Source organism: Carassius gibelio, chromosome B13 (assembly GCF_023724105.1).
Source record: "Carassius gibelio isolate Cgi1373 ecotype wild population from Czech Republic chromosome B13, carGib1.2-hapl.c, whole genome shotgun sequence".
Classification (NCBI taxonomy): Eukaryota; Metazoa; Chordata; class Actinopteri; order Cypriniformes; family Cyprinidae; genus Carassius; species Carassius gibelio.
In genome coordinates, this window is record NC_068408.1 from 18,947,180 (window position 1) to 18,969,109 (window position 21,930).

Genomic DNA, 21,930 nt, shown 5'->3' on the forward strand with positions numbered 1-21,930 from the left:
GTAGTGTACTAAATTACTAACATGAGGGATCGTCCGGTATGAGATCGTAAGTTGAAAGGTCATCATGTGGATCATTTTATTTACGGCTAAATTATTATTAATTAATTTTACTAATAGTTGGAATAGGACAGCCTTCACAAAAGGGTGTTTAATTACAAAAAAAAAAGAAATGCCTTGACAAAAGGGTGCTTTGGCTATCAAGGGTAAAAGGGGCAGCTCAAGCACCCACCACCCCACCATTATTCAATTAATGCATTAACACGATAACGTGTTAAATTGCCCAACACAATATATATAGGCCCCATGTATTTTTGCTCTACTAATACCAGCGGTTGACTTCACATTGCTTTCATATGCAATAATAACTCACACTTTTCTATTCACGATCATACTGATCACACGTGAAGGCAGCATCAGTGAAAACAGACAAACAATGGTAGCTTTTGCAACATTAGCCTTAAAGTGGCAAGAAGCTCTTCTAGAAGGTAATTTGGAAAACTGGCACACTATACTTACTTAGGGCTGCACAATTAACTGAATTTCTAATCGCAATTACAATTATGATATAACTTTTTTTTTCTTTTTTTTTTTCTTTTTTTTTTACAGAAATCACTTTTAAAACTAATAACGTATAACCGAACAAAGATATTATCAGTGAGCAGAGCACAGTGTCACAAAAAAGTATTAATTTTACCAGCTTTTGCAGATTTTTTTTTGAGCAGACTTTGGTTTTCTAGTGCGTATGAGTGGTACAAAAGCAATATACACCCAGTATATTTGGTTGAATGTCTTCAGATGGTTCAATCTGAAATTGTGTGCAGAAGTTTGTGGTTTCTCATAGAGTTAGACTGTCAGCCACGTGGCTAATCTCGCACACGGCCATACTGGGGTGTTGTCCAGGAATCCTAAACATTTCCGTCCTCTTTATCCTCCTCAGTGTAGTTCTTCAGTTCCATCCTTCATCCACCCGGACCCCCCCCCCCCATCCTCTTTCTCTCAGACATGGCAACACTTTCACTCCAGTAGCTCACAATGCTGCTCCCACGGGATGCTCTGCATTCTCTTTAATAACATCACTGTGAGCTAAAGAGAGAATTAGCTCTGATCGGCTCAAAGCATGTCTATCTGGAGCTCATATATTATGTATGGGCCATTTGCAAATGAGGGGTTTTCTGCTCATGCTGGAGGAGAGTACCAGGTGATGGCACACTGGGACAGCCACCTGAAGGCATCAAAGCCTCCAGACACATTAGAAATGCACAGAGTGTTTGCTAATGAGCAGCCTGCTCCTGGTTTAGTTTGCACTAGTGAGTGGGAGTTAAAGCAATGAAACTTGATTTCAGTAATGCATGTCAGCCAATGTCAACCTCAAATATTATTGACTCTTGGCATGTGTTTGTTTGTAGGCTTCTGCTGTGTGTCTTCGAGCACCGGTGTCAGAGTCCCTGTCCAGATTACAGCGGGATCAACTCCAGAAGTTTGCACAATACCTCATCAGTGAACTCCCACAGCAGGTGAGAAATGCATTATTTATTAGTTTTTATAAATTGTAGAGATGGCCTCGTTGCTCATGGCTTCTCTGGGCTCCTACGTTTCTTTGCACGGCTCTAAATAACTGTGATGAAGTGCACACAGTGGCCTCATTGTCCTTATTAGGGTGTGATGGCTCAGATTTCTCACAGTTTGGTTTGTGTCATGGTTTTGGTGTGGTTCCGTAAACACTGAGGCAGATAAAATATTTACTTTGTTTTTAATTACTCATGCATTAAATGCGATAACTTTAACGTGTTATTTTTTCACCGTAATTAATCTAATTAATGCGTTAAATGAACAGCACTTTAAAATCAATGCATTTAATGGCCTTGCCCCACCCCACACCTATGTGGGTCATCTGACATTTCATACAGTTGATGACAAATATGATGCAGGGCAACAAACTCAGTTTTAAGTTTTTCTCATATTCACGTCTACTAGTATCTAATATCACACGAGCAATAGGCTAATTGCAAATGTGATACTGATCTTATACAACTTTTCAATGAATACAAAGTTAATATTGTATTATTTTAGACGCAGTGTTGTGTGTTTTACTCAATTTTGACAATGTAAATATAAGGACGAAGCATAGCTGTTCACCTCCGAGCAGCAACGCTGCATTTAATTTCTGAATCTTACTTCACTACTGAATGAATCAACCATTTGAATGAATGAATAAATGACTCGATGACTAAATCATTAAGCAATTACCACCACCTACTGGAGGTACAGGAATATTATTTATTTCTTCGTATAATTTAATATTTCCACAGAAGTAATAATAATAAAAATTATTAATGGTATACTTCACCCACCCCAAAATTTAAATTTTGTCATTTACTTACCCTCATGGTGCAAAAGAGTGTTTTATGTTGAGTCAAAACTTTTTGTTTTTGTTTTGCTGAAGCTACTTTTTGTAATGTCTGTTTGATGCTTTACACAACAATGACTTTAAATGACATTTTGGGATTAATTTCTGGCTTTGTGATTCGCTGTTTTGTATCTGCAGATATTGCCGACAGCTCAGCGTCTTTTAGATGAGCTTCTGTCCTCCCAGTCTACTGCTATTAACACCGTGTGCGGAGCCCCGGGTATAGAATGACCTACAAACCACAATTAATCAATTCTTAATATCTCATTCTCTGTGAATTTTGTAAATCCTCATTTTTATTTTCTAACAATTGGTACAATAGATCCTACTGCTGGCCCTTCGGCGTCTGACCAGAGCACCTGGTATCTAGATGAGTCCACCCTCAGTGACAACATAAAGAAGACCTTGCACAAGTTCTGTGGCCCGTCACCTGTTGTGTTTAGGTAAAAACAGCCAGTCTGGTTCTACCTATATTGTAATGAAGACGAGTTTCTCAATCAAGCATACATTCCCCGTTGGGTGCTTTTTCACAGATTTTGCTTTGTTAAACCTAGAAAACAAATTTTCACTTGTAAATGAAAAACAAACTCAAATTTGTAATGGCTTAAAGGCTGGTTCACACGGCAGGATAATTAGGCCGATTTTAGCCCCGATTCACCCCTTCCGACAATCTTAGGATGCTCTGATTATCTTAAAATAATCTGATCGAATATTCCTGCCGTGTGTGGTGTGTTAAGACTGCTCTCCTCTGCTCGGAAGGACGTCGGGACCGCTCCGATCTCAAATCGGGGATATCCAACATGTTGGATCTATTTGGCCCGATTTCTTCTTGTGTGTGTTGTCCCCTGAGGACAAACTCAAGGTCCTCCACACTCATACGAAGTAGCTCCTTGACCAATTCTCTGTCAGAAACCTGTAAAATATAACAATACAAATAAAGTCGATGGGCATAACTACATCCACAACTGCAGTCCACCAGAGTACATGGAAACGAATATATGAACGTTTATTTCAACGGTTAGTAATCTGTGTAGTACGTAACAACATTTCTATGAGATAAAACAACAACTTACCTCCATATCATGATGTAGCAAGTATAGTCCATGCTCACGTTGTCTCCACCTCTTTGACCATCGCCTTTTCTTGTTTTTCTTATGTTTTTTTCCCGTTAAAACAAAGCACAAACTATGGCCACTGCATCCTCTTCGTCCGCCATGATTGTTTACTCTGAAGTCACGTTTGATCTCGAGGGATTTTGTGAGATTTCCTGTCTGACCTGGGAATGCTCGGGAGTCAAATCGGTTCGTGTGTGATGTGTTGATTTTGCCGTGTGGCTGCACACCACACACTGTATGACCAAAACTGTTAAAACCTGTGCTTTTTTTTTATCGCCGTGTGTGGGGTCTCTCAGGTTTGGAAAATCGGCCGACAATTTTAAAATCGTCCCGTGTGAACCAGGCCTAACACATTTTTTTTTCTTTAAAGAGGAAACAGGATACGTTTTTTTTTTTTTTTTTTTTTTGCATTTGTGTGAATGAAGATGAACAACAAACAGATGGACGAGCAACAGACAGAAACTAACTGTTGTTTTTATCACTTCTTGTTCTCAGTGATGTGAACTCCATGTACCTGTCATCCACTGAGCCTCCGGCAGCTGCTGAATGGGCTTGTTTGCTCAGGCCCCTGCGAGGTAGAGAGCCAGAGGGCATCTGGAACCTTCTGTCCATCGTCAGAGAGATGTTTAAGAGGAGAGACAGCAACGCTGCGCCTCTGTTAGAAATCCTCACTGAACAGTGTCTCACCCATGAACAGGTACAAACCTGACTCGGCCACACTTCTCACACCGGGGTGACAGATTCATGTGTTAAAAATTGCATCATCTTGATGCAAAAACCCTCCACATTTGTGCCTGCATTTAAATAATAGCAGATTCATAGGAATATCTACAGCCAAACACCTTAAGAGTCAGACTTACTATCAGCTCGCGCTAGCGCAAACCCTCATTTGGGGTTAAAAACACATTGGGAAATTAGTGCTGAAAAGGTGTGGACACAGTTATTTTCCCTTTCGATCTGTAAATTTATGGGAAGAATATTAATTTCTTGCATACAGGCTTATTTTGGGGAAATTATATAATATCCTTTTATGAAATATATTCTAGTATATTTAGTATGGTATGTAAAAATTTTTGCTTTTTGCAAATTTTTAAATAATATATAATAACATATTTAAATAATATATAGTCTCAATCCATATGTTTTTTTTTTTGTTTTTTTTTTATTAGACTCAGTTTTATTTTTGACTGTATCTGATTAATATTTCTTTGGATAATCTGACTTCTGTTCTGTAAGTCTACTGCTCTCTCTGTATTTCCTCCAGATCATTGGCTGGTGGTATAGTGTGAGGACTTCCGCCTCTCACAGCAGTGCTAGTGGGCACACAGGTCGCAGTAATGGCCAGACAGAGGTTGCAGCACATGCGTGTGCCAGCATGTGTGATGAAATGGTTGTCTTATGGAGACTGGCAGTACTAGACCCCACCATGAGTCCCCAGAGGTGAGCTCTAAAGGCTCTAAAGAACTTGTGATTCATATTTGATCTATAATACTTAGAGTTGTGGCTATGTTTGTCAACACTTGGGAAAGGTAATGTTCTTTCGCTTGTCTCGTTGTGACTCTTCAGGCGTTTGGAAGTGGCTGCCCAGCTAAAGCAGTGGCATCTGAAGGTAATCGAGATTGTGAAACGGGGGCAGCACCGCAAGTCTCTTGACAAACTCTTCCAGGGCTTCAAACCAGCTGTGGAGTGCTGCTACTTCAACTGGGAAGTGGCCTACCCTTTACCTGGCATCACCTATTGCAATGCAGACAAGAAAAATGCCTCATTTTGTTGGGCCAGGATGGTGCAGCAGCAGAGGGGTGCTAAAGCTGGGACCAGTGGGGAACCAGGAGAAGGAGCTCGCTGTGGAACGTCAGAAGGTACTTCCTCTGAACACAAGTCACGGAGCAACTCCCATCTTTCCCAGCAGGAGGTGGCTGTCCGCCCTAAGGAGACCATTGTGTGCAAGAGGAAAGGAATGGTTTGTGTAGGTGGAAGGGTCTCTCTCCCGCTTCAGGAGGGAGGTAAAGGCAATTATAAAGCTAGTAGCTCCTCCCCATCAGCTGGTAGTAAGGCCAAGCTCACACAGAGCAACAAGGGTTCGTGTGGAAGTTCGAGTGGCGTCAGCGGGAAGCACCCCAGCGCTAAACGGCGAACTAGCAGTGAGGATAGCTCTCTAGAACCTGATATGGCAGAGCTGAGTCTGGACGATGGCTCCAGCCTGGCACTTGGAGCGGAGGCCTCGAACACCTTTGACTTCCTTCCTCCTCCGCCAGAGATGCTGCCATCACCCAGCCCTCTTCTCCGAGAGCCACTCAAATACAGTGGTTCTGCTTCAAAAGAGCATGCTTTTGAGACAAAACGTGTGCTGCCCTCTGCTGCTGATGCCCATGCCTGCTCCATCGCAGCTCCAGTAGTGGCAGCTATGGAGAAAGAGGTGGAAGTGGAGGCAGATCTGGATGAGAACGGAGGAGTCGAAGACCCCGTAGATGATACTCGGCCCTCTGCATCGATCCCCAGCAAGGATCAGCAGGGACGCAGAGAGGGAGATGGGAGCGGGGCTTCAGGGGCCTCAGGACCTCAAGCAGCTGAGGCAGCAGGAGCAGATGCTGTGGGTGAAGATGACTATCAAGCTTATTACCTTAGTGCTGCATCAGAAGAGGGAGCTGATAGAGGGGTTGCAGATGGCAACCATGAGGAAGAGCCTGACATCTTTGCTGGGATTAAACCTCTGGAGCAGGAGGGCAGGATGGAGGTGAGTTTTTTTTTTTTGTGTGTGTGCTGAATTTGAATTTATTTATTTGAAACTAATTTTTTTGTGCTCCATTTGGTGACACAGGTGGTCTATTGTTTGCGTTAATTCAGCAAATGATTTGTATAATGTTTCTATTAAAGGATGAGATGTAGGGATATGTTGTGATTTAATTGCTAATGCTTTTATCACCGTATACGGTATTATCATGATATTGAAATTTAGTTTTAAAAAAGTGGTCATAAGCTGCAACTTTCGATTTTAACAACGTATTATTAAATATTGGAATACCTAAGATTAATGAATGTTCAGAAGAATTTTTAATTGGCAGTTTAACTAATTAATTAACTAATGAAGCCCTAATGTAAAGTGTGATTGAACAAATAAAGAATCAAAACACTTTCAAACAATATCTAGGGCATGTTGTAGTCCAGATTAAAATGAAAAAGAAAATTTGAAAATAAATAGGCTCTTTAGTCTAAATATTTAAACACCTGGTACTGTGATGAACACCATAGTGAATACACACATCTGAATGGCTATTTAAAATGGTTTAATTATGTTTTAGGAAGTAGTGCAGCTGCTTTATTTATGGGGTTTTCAGGGTAAGGGCTGCATTTTCTGCAGTTTAGCGCCATCTGCTGTCAGAGAGTGAATGTGCTTTCATGTGTTCCCCCATGTGCTTCTCATGTGCTTGTTTACATCAGAGCACACACACGTCTTTCAGGCAGCATACAGCAGTGTTGTGCATTTGACCAGTTGATTGAAAATTCTTCTTAAAATGCATTCCAAATTCGGAATAATTTGTAATGTATAGTTATTCACGATATTTAGAAGTGCCCACGATAACAATATCATGCATATTCATTAGCGTGATATGCATTACTGAATACCTGCACATGTCTTATGAGATGTAGTGACTCAATTTGAGGATGGTTGTTTTATCATGTAGATTTTTATGACTATGTACACAGTTGTAAAAATACATAAAATAATGACTGGTGTTGCAAAAAGTTTAACTTTTTCTTCTTTTCTTCAGATTTAATTGCACTGAATGTTAAATGATTTTCATTGGTATAATGGTGTGTTGCAGATACTGTTTGCCTGTGCGGAGGCTCTCTATGCTCATGGCTATAGTAATGAAGCATGCCGATTGGCTGTTGAACTTGCTCGAGATCTGCTGTCTAACCCTCCTGACTTGAAGGTGGAGCAGCCGCAGACAAAGGTACCAAAACAGACTTTTCCAGTGTTTTCCCACAGGTTTTACTTGTGACATCATTCTAGTGCTCACCTTTGATCTCTCCCTTTCTTGTTTAGGGTAAAAAGAGTAAAGTGTCAACCACTAAACAGACGCAGGTGGCCACTTACGCCTTGTCTAAAGTAGCCTTCCTGCTGACTGTGTTGAGTGAGAGGCTTGAGCTCCATAACCTGGCATTCAACACTGGCATGTTCTCTCTGGAGCTCCAGAGACCACCAGCTTCTACTAAAGCTCTGGAGGTAAAGCAGAAATTACATTCATCCTATAAACCTGGTGATCTGCTAGTATGACAATTTAGTGTCTTGTTGGGGATGTGACTAGTTTGACAGATATAGGAAGTCTGTAATATAATATCATTTACATTAGCAAATGGGACACAAGTTGGAGAGAGTTTAGCCAGATTCACACTTTGAAACAGACGACAAACTAAAAATGCATTGTAATGTTTTGATTCCTTGTTTTAAATGTGGCCAGTGTTGCATTTTCAGTGCCGTTATTCTGAGCTACTGTGCTCTTGTGTTAGGTGAAGCTGGCATATCAGGAGTCAGAGGTGGTGGCCCTGCTGAAGAAGATTCCTCTGGGTCTTGTTGAAATGACTTCCATAAGGGACCGAGCAGAGCAGCTCCGTGATGGAAACTTCTGTGACTATCGACCGGTTTTACCTCTCATGCTGGCAAGCTTCATATTTGACGTACTGTGCACCCCTGGTAAGTCCCGTATCTACCTGTTCCCATCATTTTGAAGAAGCTTTAAAATCCCCATGCTCAATTTTATTTCTCTTTATTGTCTTTTTACTTGCTTGTTGCAGTGGTCTCTCCCACGGGCTCTCGACCTCCTAGCCGGAACCGTAACAATGAAATGCCTGGTGATGAGGAACTGGGATTTGAGGCAGCTGTAGCAGCTCTTGGTAATAATCAGTTAAAGTAAAAAAAAAAAAGTGTTTTGTTTAGGATATTCTCCTTCTTTCTGTGTTTCAATTGTCCCTCATTTTCTCGTCTTTTTCTGTCTGATTTTTAAGGTATGAAGACAACAGTCAGTGAGGCAGAGCATCCTCTGCTATGTGAAGGCACACGGAGAGAGAAAGGAGACCTGGCTCTAGCACTGATGATCACTTATAAAGATGACCAATCAAAGCTTAAAAAGGCAAGTGTTTGAAGTTATTCATTTAATATACATAAGCTACAGTTACAGTCTTCTGAAGTAAAGTGATGGCATAGTTTAAGGAATTTACTTGAGTGCAAACTACCATTCAAAAGGTTGAGGATGATACGATGTCTCAAGCTTACCAAGGCTAATAAATCAGCAACACTGAAATATGATTACAACTTAAAATGACATTTTTATATTTGAATATATTTTAACATTATATCTATTCCTGTGATGGCAATGGTGTATTTTCATCTCCAGTCTTCAGTGTCAGAAATCTTTCTAATATGCTGATTTGTTGCTGAAGATTAGATAAAAAGACTGAATACATTTTCTTACTGACTTTTATGTACATGATTTCTTCATGTTATCTATCCCTTTGAGACCATGCAAACTCATGCTGGGAGTCTTAGCAATGGTCTCAAAACTATTGATGTTTGATGTTATCCTTGTGTAGATTCTGGACAAGCTCCTGGATCGTGAGAGCCAGACCCACAAGCCGCAAACTCTGAGCTCATTTTACTCGAGCAAACCAGCCACCAGCAGCCAAAAGAGCCCGTCTAAACATGCCACCCATGGTGCTAGCGGAGCCACGGGAGGAGTGTCAAAGCACACCACTTCAGCAACATCAGCTGTTGTGCAGGGCGTGACTGGAGGGGGAGCCGCGGGACAGCAGGGCAGTTTGGTGGGGGGTGGAGTTCAGAGCACGGTGACAGGAGAGGGCATCGCTGACAACAGAGATCAAGGTGAACAACATCCACCAAAGAATCAGGGGGAGATCCACCGCTGAAATGTTATTGTCTTGGGTCCTCGTAGAGTTTGAGTGACCCAGTTTAATTTTATCTCTCTCATACTTCTTGTTTTGGCAGAGGGTGCGCAGTCGACCTCCTGTGAGCAGCAGAGCGAAGCTGCGCCCTTCAAGCCCGAGGGCACTGTGCCCAGTCGTCTGGCACTGGGGGGCCGTGGGGCGTACGGCACACGCTGCTGGGGATCACCTGTACGGCAGAAAAAGAAACACACCGGTGAGAGACACTGGGGCAGAAGAGAACATTTGAAGCAACACCTGTGGTGTTTAAATTAGTCACGAGGTTAAAAATCACTGCAAAAACTCATAGGAATTAACTTATCCGCTAGCTTTTTAAAATAATTTGATCATGCTTCCAAATATAATATTTCATGCATATGACTAATTTATTTACTTTATTATTTTTAACTGTGCATAAAGAAATTTGAGAGTCTGAGATGGTCATGTGTTTTCTCAGGCATGGCAAGCATTGACAGCAGTGCTCCAGAGACCACCTCAGACAGCTCTCCTACCCTCAGTCGACGTCCACTGCGAGGTGGTTGGACAGCTGCTTCCTGGGGGAGAGGCCAGGACAGTGACAGCATTAGCAGCTCTTCCTCTGATTCACTTGGCTCATCGTCATCTAGCGGCTCACGCAGAGCTGGAGGAGGAGCCAGAGCCAAGAGTACTGACACCAGCAGGTGAGACAAATGCCCATTGGCTCGTCTTTTGAGGATTTGGGCTCATTTTTGAGGGGCTTGTTCATTAGTATCTCTTTTTGAGCCCTCAGCAAACAATCTCTTATTCAGTAGATTCTCTGATCCTCTACGTCTACAGTTTGTCAGACATTACCTCTTTCTCTCTTAGGTATAAAGGCCGCCGGCCTGAATGCCACGCTCCACACGTGCCCAACCAGCCATCTGAGGCAGCAGCCCATTTTTACTTTGAGCTGGCCAAGACTGTGTTGATTAAAGCTGGTGGAAACAGCTCCACCTCCATTTTCACTCAACCCTCTGCCAGCGGAGGCCATCAAGGGCCCCACCGCAACCTGCATCTGTGTGCCTTTGAAATTGGCCTGTATGCCCTCGGCCTGCATAATTTTGTCTCTCCAAACTGGCTGTCAAGGACATATTCCTCACATGTATCCTGGATTACAGGTGAGAGATAGTTGTTTAATCTGCAGGGATCACAAACTTCAACATGATTTATGAGTATCCCCTTGAAATGCAAATGTAATCTTTAAAATTCATAAACCTGGTTTCAGAGTATCAAATCAGAATGAAAGAGTACTATAGTACTGTCCTTCAGTATATCAGAGATAGATAGATAGATAATAAAATATTTATTTGATACCATGCTGATTTTGTAAGTTGGTCCACTTATAAAGAAATGGCCTGTAATTTTGAAGGTAGGTTTATTTTAATGTATATAAATATAATATCAAAGAACAACAACAACAACAAAAAAACAATATATAAAGGTTAGAGATTGATTTGCATTTCATTGAGTGAAATAAGTATTTGATTCCCTACCAACAAGCAAGGATTCTGGCTCCCCCATACTGGTTATGTGCCCATGTGTAACACAGATTAGTCCTGTCACTTTAAGAAGTTACTCCTAATGTCAGATGGTTAGGTGTATAAGACACCTGTCCACACAATCTGTATCTTCAATTCCAACCTCTCTCACCACCATGAGCAAGACCAAAGAGCTGTCAAATGATGTCAGAGACAAGACTGTAGATCTGCAAACGGCTTGAATGGGCTACGAGACCATCTGCAAGAAGCTTAGTGAGGAGGAGACAACTTTAGGTGCGATTATTCAGAAATGGAAGAAATACAAAACAACCAACAATTAGCCTCAGTCTGGAGCTCCGTGCAAGATTTTGCCTCATGTGGTAACGATGATCATGAGAAAGGTGAGGGATCAGCCCTGAACTACACGGGAAGAGCTTGTTAATGATCTTGAGGCAGTTGGGACCACAGTCACCAATCAAACCATTGGTATAACACTATGCAACAACTGAAATCCTGCAGTGGCCACAAGGTCCTAAAGCGGCTGCAGTCACAGGAGTGGCTCAAGAAGCATCACATCAAGGTCATTGAGTGGCCTGGCCAGTCTCATGACCTCAATCCTATAGAAAATCTGTGGAGGGAGCTGAAACTGTGCAAACCTGGTGCCCAACTACAAAAAACATCTTACCTCTGTGCTTGCCAACAAGGGTTTCTTCATCAAGTACGAAGTCATGTTTTGCTTTGGGATCAAATACTTAGTTCACAAATGCAAATCAATTTCTAACCTTTATATAATATGTTTTTTTCTGGATTTTTTTAAATATATATTGTCTCTATACGTTAAACCTTTCTTAAAAATTTCAGACCCTTCGTTTCTTTGTAAGTGGGTAAACTTACAAAATCAGCAGGAGATTGATAGATATAGGTGACCCAAGGGAACAGAAATTGTCCCTTACACTATCGCAGCAGTGTCGTGTTGTCACTAAAGTTTATAAATACCATTTCTTTATTTTTAATTATTTTTTTTTAAACCATTCAATGCTCATGCGCTTTCCTGAAGACCGTGCGCTCATGCACACTTGCAGTGCATATGTGGTGTGTGTTTTTTCCACGCTCATGTTAATGGATTAAAGCATTTACCCTGCACACACGGTTGTGGTCTGGCAGTGCATCTAGAAGCGGCGCATCTGCAGCAGTGCAGAGATAGTTTCCTCACTACGCCTTTTTTTTGTTTTGCGCCTCACATGCTAAATTAAAATAACAGTCAATGCATATGAACATACGTTGACATAAATGTAGTAATTACACCATAAATGCATATAATTAAAGTCTGTCGTGTTTCACAGCCAACACATAGGCTATGGTTTTTGGCTAGGTTTAAAGGTAAAGAGAACTTTTCCTTTTCCTTTAATTAAAGTTCTTTATGAACTGCGATTATTGGTTGTAATAAAGCCTTAAATGAAAAAGAAAATGCAGTAGAGCTGACTGTTTCTGTCAGTGGTAAGTTTTAATTTAGAATGTTTGTGATAACGTAATAAAAGTAGTTTAAATGTTTTGTTTTGTGAGAGGGATATATATTTGAAAAAATGGCCACCTCCACCCCTCAAAAAAAAAAAAAAATCCTCTCAAGTCACCTAAGAGAGGTCCCGAATAAATGTCTACAAATCTTAATTGGATCATCACTATAAATAATTGTAAAAAGATCTGTATCGGTGATCGTATCGGCAGATACCGCTTTCTGTGATCGGCCTCAAAATCCTGATCGAAGAACCCTTGTAGAAATCGGTTTAGATGAATTGATATATATGGATCGATGGATATATATTGGTTGATAGATATATATGGATGCAGAGATGCTGGATTGATAAGATGGATGGATAATGAAGTTAATACAGTATGCTAGAATATAGGTGGGCAAACCTGCCTTCTGTTTGGTTTTAAATTCTTGTCTTGTTTTCATAGGCCAGGCTATGGAGATTGGGAGTGCTGCCCTCAACATCCTGGTGGAATGCTGGGATGGGCACCTCACACCTCCGGAGGTGGCGTCACTCGCAGACCGTGCATCACGAGCACGGGATCCCAATATGGTGCGTGCTGCGGCAGAGCTAGCCTTGAGCTGCTTGCCTCATGCTCATGCCCTCAATCCCAACGAGATTCAGAGAGCCCTGGTGCAGTGCAAGGAGCAGGTATCGTCCAGCACAGCCTTCTTTCATTGTACATCATTATCTGCACATTTTTACTCTTAATAATATCAGAATCATCTGCTTGTTGCCTTTAAAGAACATTTTTCTGTCTTGTTCTCTCTTCAGGATAATCTGATGCTGGAGAAGGCTTGCATGGCAGTTGAGGAGGCTGCAAAGGGAGGCGGTGTTTATCCGGAGGTCTTGTTTGAGGTGGCTCACCAGTGGTATTGGCTGTATGAGCAAACAGTGGGTGGAGGCTCTGGGGCCCAGCGAGAGGGGTCTGGCCGCTGTGGGGCCAATGGTGGAGTAAGAAGAACGCCACCCGAGGGAATCTGTGGTATCCTGGATAACACGGGTGTCTTGGACTCTTCAGGTGTAGCAGCTGTAACTACAACAGTGACTGCAGCCGCTGTAGTTCCTGTCATTTCTGTCGGCTCCACCATCTACCAGTCACACGCGCTGCCGGGCTCAGCCATGGCACACACGCAAGGCCTGCATCCCTACACCACCATCCAAACCCATCTGCCCACCGTCTGCACCCCGCAGTATTTGGGTCACCCCCTTCAGCACGTTCCCCGTCCTGCTGTCTTCCCTGTGTCTGGGGCCGCCTACCCACAAGTATGAGCTCTCTTTCTTTCTTTGTGATATGATTTATGGGTTTCAGTTATCTGTGCTTAGCATTTTTATCTCGGCCTGTAATTTAATTGGTCTGCATTTAACTGAAGGTGATAAATACTAAATTTAAGCACTAGGGCAGACTCTTACTTGGCAGTCAGTGATGCATAGTGCCACATTCCTGGCAGAATATGAATGGAGAGAGACCCCTGACAGTTTGTTTATATGTCTATGATGATCTGTACAGCTATTCCCTTGGATTAACTTTATTTTGTGGCTTTTGTAATTTTTCAACGGCAGGTATATGACTCGAGGAAGACGTATCATCCAGGTTTTAAGAGCGTCTGTTTGTCTTCTCAGGGAATGCACCCTGCTTTTATTGGTGCTCAGTACCCATTTTCTGTGGCTACTGGCCCTCATCCTCCTATGGCAGCGACTGCTGTCACTTTCCCTGGAGTCCCAGTGCCGTCCATGACTCAGATCGCTGTCCACCCATACCATACCACAGAGGCAGCCCTGCCTCTTAGCACTACTGTGGCAGGTAAGGACGACAAGTTAGATTTGATTCCAACTTAACATGAAGACACATTTTTGGGCATATCAAACGTTATTTAGATGAATGCTGAATAAATGCAAGGTTTTTCACATTTGCAGCAATTTGCCAGAAATGAGAATAGTACTGTCATCTGATGTATTTAAAATATTTATACTTGCATGAGTCAAATCAGGCCTTTTAAATAGCAGTTTTTTTTCCCATGTAAGGGTGGTTCTTCACAGTGGGTGCCATGTTGAGATAATATGATCAACTCAGATCTAATTTGTTCTCAGAAAGCCCTGTTTTGAGTAGAGTTGAGGGGGGAATAACAGTTCATTAGTCTTCATCTTTTTTTTAGATTTGGTTTCAATCCACAAACATATAAAACTACTGGATTATTTTCCACAGACTGCGATGTTTTTTTTTTTCAGTTCTTAAAAAAATAATTATCACAGTTTTTAATATTATTTTTTTTTAATCATTTATTCATTGTAAGACTGTCTTACATTACCTAATTTTGGAAAAGTAATTAACTGCTATGCTGTGTGAGTATTTCTAATACCACGGCTGTAGGAGTGATGACAAATCCATGTAATTGGTTGTATTTTTTTAACAATGTTCTAACAAAAGAATATTCAATTTGATGGATATTTGATGTTTTGTTAATAGCTCATTCATAAGGAATGTAAATGACCTCTGTGTATTTGCTTTTGCAAAATGACAGTACAGCCCTAAAAAAGGCACCAAGCAATAACCCACCACCAGAAAAAAAGGCTTTAGTGTGGATTTTGTATTAACAGTTTAAGAGACTTGATGTCTCAATTATCTGGGCATGACAGAATAATCAGGAATTGTTTTAGAATTGGGTTGTCACTCCAAATTGGATCTAATTGTGAGATGCCCAAGATTCCCACTCCTAATTATCAGACACTTTCAGTTGTGGAATAATATTTATGAATGACAGATATAACATGTACAAATATTACATTTTTAATTTAGCTAGCAGAAGATCTCAACCAAAGTGACTTCAAATGAGATGCCAAATGGATTATTTTAAATCACTTTCAGAAAGGTAGATTATTAAACCAGCTAAAGCAGAGGTGAAGTGCAGAAAGAAGAGATATTTGTGTTTGCAAAGCTCTACAAAGGCACGGATAACACAAAATCACACACCTAGCTGTGAATACAAAATTCAAGGCCAGTGAAATGATTTAGTGCACCTTTAGTCCAGTGCAGACAAAAGTTTGTTACTGTCCTTACAGGTCCACCAGAGATCGTTGGGAAGCAAAACTATTAGACAGTTTGCAAATTCAAAGACAAACACATGAAACCTCCTCTCACCCTTTTTTTATTTTTTGCCCGGCAGGAGGAATACACTCAGGCGCCACCATCCAGGCCATTCAGGGGGCTTCTCTTCCTGGACTCTCGCCCCAGCCCGCCCCACTGGTCAGCACACCCTTCCCTGTGGAAGACGAGCAGCACAGTCAGCCAGTCAGCCAGCAGGGCCTGCACTACCTCCACTCGGCCTACAGAGTCGGTAAGGACGCCTGATTTCTAATTACATAGAACCTTTAGGGCATGGCTTGCCTGTCCTTATGTTGCTGTTTTGCACCCATTAGGATCCATCTGGTCCTGAATTGTGGTGATTAATTATCAAGAGAGGTGAGGGAGAGATCGGTTGAGTCCATGTTGCAGGACTGACAAAGAACTCTCACAGTGAGAAATATTAATAAAGGCATGATTTCAGTTTTATGAGTACTCGTAAATCCTGGAGAGTAGGACGTTGGGTGCATGTGTCAGTTCAGTACATGATACAGTACAGTGTCAAACAGAACAAGAGTGTTGATGGTGAAATCTTCCTGTCCTCATTTAGGCATGCTGGCCTTGGAGATGTTGGGAAGGAGGGCCCACAACGATCATCCAAACAACTTTTCCCGTAGCCCCCCGTACACCGAAGACGTCAAGTGGCTGTTGGGCCTGGCTGCTCGTCTTGGTATGCCCACATATCTTTGTAATATGTCTTCTAGGAAAAACAAGTCCATTTTCTGTTACCTGTTGTAATAGCTGGAAGTAGACTGTAAATGATATGTTGGCAGTTTACCTTACCTTCAGCAGAGAAGAGAGGAGAGGTGGTTCTACAGCGAGTCTCCAGCTGAGTTATTGACATCCTGATGTCTTTCCTCTTACTCTGAGCTTTATCCCATGCTGATCACAGTATGGTGCCAGTTTTCATGGGCCTAAATGTTACAATTGAAAAAATGTAGAAGTAGGCTGTTTTGCCATGTTCAGGTTAGGCTTTTTATGAAATGGCTAGTTTGTTTCTTGATGCTTTCCTAATGGTCCCCAATGGAGTTGAAGAATATCTTAAGACGATGGTAATGACATGGACCTTTACAATGGTGAAGCAAACGCACACCTCTGGAGTCGGTGCCAGTTAAGAGAAGAAACTTTAAGAAAAATGATTACTGCTCATTCATTTAAGTATAAACTTTCTTTTAATATCAACTATTCAGCATGAGAGCCTTCATCAGGATGACAGAAAATTCCCCTTTTTGCTCCAGATTCTCCACTTGCTGTAGTCTGGAACATAACAAACACAAACAAGGGTGGTGAAACATCCAATTTGCTTTTTAACACTAAATGTCAGCACACTTAAATTGCAACTTGACAAATAAAATTACAGGGCTGTTGATTGATGATAAAATGTAATGGCATGATGCTTTCAATTCCAAGATGAACTAAATAACAGGCCTTTGTGTAATTATTAAGTTAAGCACATCTTCATTTATAACATTTATTTTGCATTGCAATGGAGAGAATATTATTGAATTTTATATAATGTAACACTTTTAGCCCACGGCCTTCAGTCAGGTTTTAATTTTGGCCCTTTGTAGTAAATACCTTGGGCCCTTCTGTTCTATATTTTCTCAAACTGCATCAAAATGCATGGGACATGCAAAGCTAATACAACAATATAAGGGTTATTATATTCTAAAACATCTTACCTCGCATTTTACGGATGTAATCTATAAAGATGCAGTCCTCCACAGTTGTTTGCATTAACATTTCTACCACTTGATGTTTAACTTATGGGTGATATTTCACTTGCTGGGCTTCGATAATAATTACATTGCACCATACAAAGAATGCTAATTACTTTACCACTATAAAAATGGGTATGAATTCTGAATAAATTATTCATAAAGATGGTTTTTCTCGAGGTGTTATGCTGCAGCTCTGATCCCAAGATATTCTGTCTTGGACTTATAGGCTCATTGTATTTTATACATGTGGGGAAAAAGGAAAATTTAAACAGAAAAGGCAAAGCAATGCACTGGTGTGCTAAAGAAAGAATGGTTGAAATTGTTGTATATTCACAGTGCTTTTTGCACTGGTTTAAATGATAATCAGAATCATAAATTTGAATTAAATTGAATTTTTTTTTTTTAAAGAACACAATGTATTACTGATTAATTTCAAAATTTTTCTTTATTCCTCTCCTCAGGTGTGAACCACGTGTACCAGTTTTGCGTGGGGGCAGCGAAAGGTGTTCTTAGTCCGTTTGTCCTTCAGGAGATCATTATGGAGGCTCTGCAGAGGTTAAATCCTGCACATATCCACGCACACCTCCGCACTCCTGCCTTCCACCAGCTCGTGCAGCGCTGCCAGCAGGCCTACTTACAGGTACAGACTCACAAATCCCCAAGATTCAGCCTGGGAAACTAATCACGCTGACATTATTACTAATAACATCCCTAATTAGACAAAATGCTGAAATAAATCCGTTCCCTGATGATGCCCGACGATCCACCAGAAGCAACATGCATTCTTCCACTGACAGAAGCGGTTAAAATTACACTCGAGCACATGAGATCATCCGTCACAGCTGACATTTTTGTATTGAATGCGGTGCAGCAATTTCAAAAAGTTAGTTTTCATATTCGTTAGACTTAGATTCAAGTTTCAAGGAGAGAATTTGAGTAGGGTTTTAGAGCATTCGAGTGGTGCCGAGGCTGGATTGTGACGGCATTGTCGCCCACGCTGCATATAAATTGTACATGAACAATTCTGGAGTGTTAAAGCTAGAGAGGGAAGCCAGCGTCTGTTCACAGGATGGAGCATACTGATGAGAGGGCATCAAACGCACTGTGACAGCCCAAAGCCAAGAGCGCACACATGCTATCTCTCCCTCTCACACACAGACACGCTCTTGCAGTTACCTGCTAGGCTTTATTTTGCGGTTCAAGTTGTTGCATGGGCAAACGATGCACATGTCTGCGCAAGTGGCAGCTCTCATAGTGGCCTTGCATTTTAAAATGCCCAGATCAAGGGGAGACTACCATATGTCTGCCAGTGTAAATCTTTGCAAATGAATGTTGGGTAAATGTGAAAGGGAGACAGTGCCAGCTCCAATCCACTCTCTCCATGCGTGGATAATGAGATGAGGGACCGAGAGGCTGTACTCGAGTAGAAACCTACCCGGACTGTCACTGAGTCATTTCGTACGTCGCTGGTGGGACATGCACTCCATATGCTGCATGTCCCTATAAAAATCCAGGGACATGACGCTTCATAACCTGTTTACATTTGATTAAAATGGGTTCAGGTTAGTGCCATCCAATAGTAAGAATATTTATGTATTTTTCATGTCGCACATGTTTAACCACAGCGAGATCGGAGAGGCATGACTGTAATGAAATGTTGTTGAACGATGAGGAAGCGCATTTAGAAACTAAACTGAACTCCCAGAACAAAGCGCCATGTATTATTTGTTTATTTATTAAATATTCTTGTATGTTCTTCAACTTGCAAACTAAATGCAGTTTATCCGGGCAACAGTTTTGTGAGCAAACGCAAAAGCATTAACCATTTGTCCGCCTATATTACATTTTTCTCCATCTCTGTCCCTTTTACATGCTCTGTTTCAATCAGAAACGTGACATTATTAACGGCTTGCTAACTGCAATTCATAGTTGGCATGACATGGCATTTTCATGGTACATTTTACATGTGGCGCTAATGATTCTACCGGTCTTTCTATGTTTTTTCCAGTACATCCACCATAGGCTGATCCATCTGACTCCTGCCGACTACGACGACTTTGTGAACATCATCCGAAGTGCCCGCGGGGCGTTTTGCCTGACACCAGTTGGCATGATGCAGTTCAACGATGTGCTGCAGAACCTGAAGAGGGGCAAACAGACTAAAGAACTGTGGCAGCGGATCTCGTTGGAGATGGCCACTTTCTCACCCTGACTGCTCGAGAGACCAGCGGGGACCGAGCCGCCCAATCTCCTGCAGCTATCTTCCCCACACACCGCTAACACAGCTCAATCCCACACGCAGCACTCTCCGTTCCCCTCCAGAGGAAGTGTAGCCATGATGACTTCCTGAACAAGCCCACCCACATGACCGAACATTTAGTCCTTCAGGCCCTGAAGTCATGAGAAAGTGGTGCAGAGATACTGGGGCGAGTGATTACTCCAGTCAGTGGGTCCCTCCTTCGTTAAGTTGTGGCTCTCAGTGTTGTGTCTGATCGTGTTTTTGTTCTCATTTTTTGATTTTTTTCGGTGTGTTCAGTCTAGTAACTTAATGGCTATCTATGTTTTTTCTGTGTCCTAACATCTTTCATTCACTGATTTCTATGCTTTGCAATCCCAGAGTTCATTTAGATGGTTAATACAGGGACAGAGGTTCTCACTTGCTATGTTGATGTTTGGTTCAGGTTTAAACAAAACCACTAAATGTCAAGACTCGTACTGCAACATTCCTCTACCCTGGAGAACAGAGCCTCCATCGGCCTTTAAGGATTTCAACGTTGGATAGTGGATGGCATTGTAAACACGAGGGGAATAAAAACACAACTTTGTTAAAAGAATAAAAGAGACATTTATTATGAAACAATAGTCAAAGTACGGGTGAGGATTCTTCAATGTTTTGTTTTTAGTATTTTGTATAGTGTGGTGTGGAATGGAAGAGTTTTGTTACTGACTGCTCTGCGAGTTCCTTTTTCCGGTCAGATGTTGGTGGTGGCTTGAGTGCTGGGACAGAGAGGTCTGGCTGGACCAGATTACACGGCTTTACACAGCTTGACATCAGCCGTGACTTCAGTCAAAAACAATTCGGGCTTCCCGTCATTTAAATTGGGTTCTTTTAGAATTGAATCCCAGCTGTTTCCGATACCGTTAATAGGCTTTGGTATCTGTGCAATTGAATATTTTTGAGGTTTAGTCGAACCACACAATCTCGTTTTTCTGTTCTCAATTTAAAATGGGTTAACTGCTCCCCTCTGACTAACTTTAGTTGAGTGGTCTATAAATGTCACTGCCAGATTCCCGTGTTTCCAGCTTCGGCCCCAGCTTGGAACTCACTAGTGGAGCGTGACTGAGTAGAAAATGTACTGTGATATTTTTGTATTCTTCAAGTGTAGCTTGGTTGGGAAAAAACAAACAAAAAATCTATATAAATATATAAACTGTGCTGATTGCAAGAGGATGTAATTAGAATAAATTCGGAAAAGAGAAAAACTAAACTGGAACAAAGCAATATTAGTTTACTTAATAAAGATCAATCAAAACACTAAAGGTGTTTATGTGTGTCTGTTTATGTGCTTCTAACTATTATATACACCGCTGTTCAAAAGTTTGGGGTTGGTCCTCTTATGCTTAACGCGGCTGCATTTAATTAATAATAAAAAAGTAAAAACTGCAGTATTATTTAATATAATGTTACTATCAAATATTTTTTTCTATTTTAATATTTTAAAATGCCATTTATCCCAGTGATGCAAAGCTTAATTTTTAGCATCATTACTCCAGTCTTCAAGGTCACATGATCCTTCAGAAATCATTTGATACGCTGATTTGGTGCGCATTCTTGAAAACAGCTGTGCTGATTAATATTTGTGGGGAATACTTTTTAAATAGAAGTATTTTGTAAATTTGTCTTAAATGTCACTTTTGATATCTTTGCTAAATAAATGTTTTCTTTTTTTTCCCTCTGTCGCTGACCCCAAAAGTTTGAACAGTAGTTTGTATCGCTAGTGGGATGAACAGATCTGATAAAATTCACACGTGTTAGAAATGCACCTCATTAAAACTCACCTTGACTTGCTGCAGAGAATCCAGCATTGTACCGAGGGTATTCCATCGCCTGGGGGCGCTAGAAGATTAATTATCGAAAATGCAGAAATGTGGTCTGTCGGGGATTCCGGTTGGTTTACATGACATTCACACACTGACATTCTTTGCTTATTCAGTCACGAAGTCGGTTTTGGTGCCAAAAAACACTTGTGAATGATATGTGTAGAAGTAGTGTTAACTTATACATTTACGTTTAAAGTAAACCGTGTGCTCAAACCACTTTACAGAAAGTTCAGGTAGGATGCACTTTAAAAACACGAATATATAAAGATAATACACGATAATCTCACACAGGTCCTTGTTTGGGCCCCTACCTGAAAAAAAAAAAAAAACCTGCTTAGAGGTGTACTGTGTTGGAAACAAGCCTTTCGAATTTGACTACAGTGCGGGGATTTTAATTCAACAAATGTATCCCTTAAAGTATCTTAACACATGTATTTTGTTCTAATAACTCCAATTTGTCAATTGAAACCTTTTAAAACGTTCAACTGAAGCTTCAC

The 21,930-nt window shown here is 41.2% G+C and overlaps 2 protein-coding genes across 6 annotated transcripts in view; both read left to right on the forward strand.

Annotated features, from left to right (window-relative positions):
- The window catches only part of LOC127969990 (zinc finger SWIM domain-containing protein 8), a 39,267-nt gene extending 18,395 nt beyond the window's left edge, over nt 1-20,872 (forward strand). For 2 of the 5 annotated variants that reach the window (XM_052572149.1, XM_052572150.1), the window contains 22 exons: nt 1,407-1,514; nt 2,546-2,627; nt 2,730-2,850; nt 4,018-4,219; nt 4,787-4,962; nt 5,089-6,256; nt 7,347-7,478; nt 7,571-7,750; nt 8,035-8,218; nt 8,320-8,418; nt 8,530-8,654; nt 9,115-9,403; nt 9,527-9,679; nt 9,920-10,142; nt 10,309-10,598; nt 12,918-13,141; nt 13,265-13,756; nt 14,054-14,294; nt 15,655-15,825; nt 16,162-16,281; nt 17,794-17,972; nt 19,341-20,872. In XM_052572149.1, coding sequence (XP_052428109.1) covers nt 1,407-1,514; nt 2,546-2,627; nt 2,730-2,850; nt 4,018-4,219; nt 4,787-4,962; nt 5,089-6,256; nt 7,347-7,478; nt 7,571-7,750; nt 8,035-8,218; nt 8,320-8,418; nt 8,530-8,654; nt 9,115-9,403; nt 9,527-9,679; nt 9,920-10,142; nt 10,309-10,598; nt 12,918-13,141; nt 13,265-13,756; nt 14,054-14,294; nt 15,655-15,825; nt 16,162-16,281; nt 17,794-17,972; nt 19,341-19,544 — 5,163 coding nt within the window. In that variant the 3' untranslated portion in view covers nt 19,545-20,872. Of the gene's footprint in view, nt 1-1,406; nt 1,515-2,545; nt 2,628-2,729; nt 2,851-4,017; nt 4,220-4,786; nt 4,963-5,088; nt 6,257-7,346; nt 7,479-7,570; nt 7,751-8,034; nt 8,219-8,319; nt 8,419-8,529; nt 8,655-9,114; nt 9,404-9,526; nt 9,680-9,919; nt 10,143-10,308; nt 10,599-12,917; nt 13,142-13,264; nt 13,757-14,053; nt 14,295-15,654; nt 15,826-15,907; nt 16,005-16,161; nt 16,282-17,793; nt 17,973-19,340 lie in introns of those variants that run through there. The other 3 variants (XM_052572151.1, XR_008156461.1, XM_052572152.1) reach the window with 3 other exon arrangements.
- A 586-nt stretch (nt 20,873-21,458) lies between these two features.
- LOC127970087 (bifunctional heparan sulfate N-deacetylase/N-sulfotransferase 2) overlaps nt 21,459-21,930 on the forward strand; it is a 130,199-nt gene continuing 129,727 nt past the window's right edge. Inside the window, exon 1 of the mRNA XM_052572343.1 lies at nt 21,459-21,500. The gene's annotated coding sequence lies outside the window, so the exon portion shown is untranslated. The remainder of the gene's footprint in view (nt 21,501-21,930) is intronic.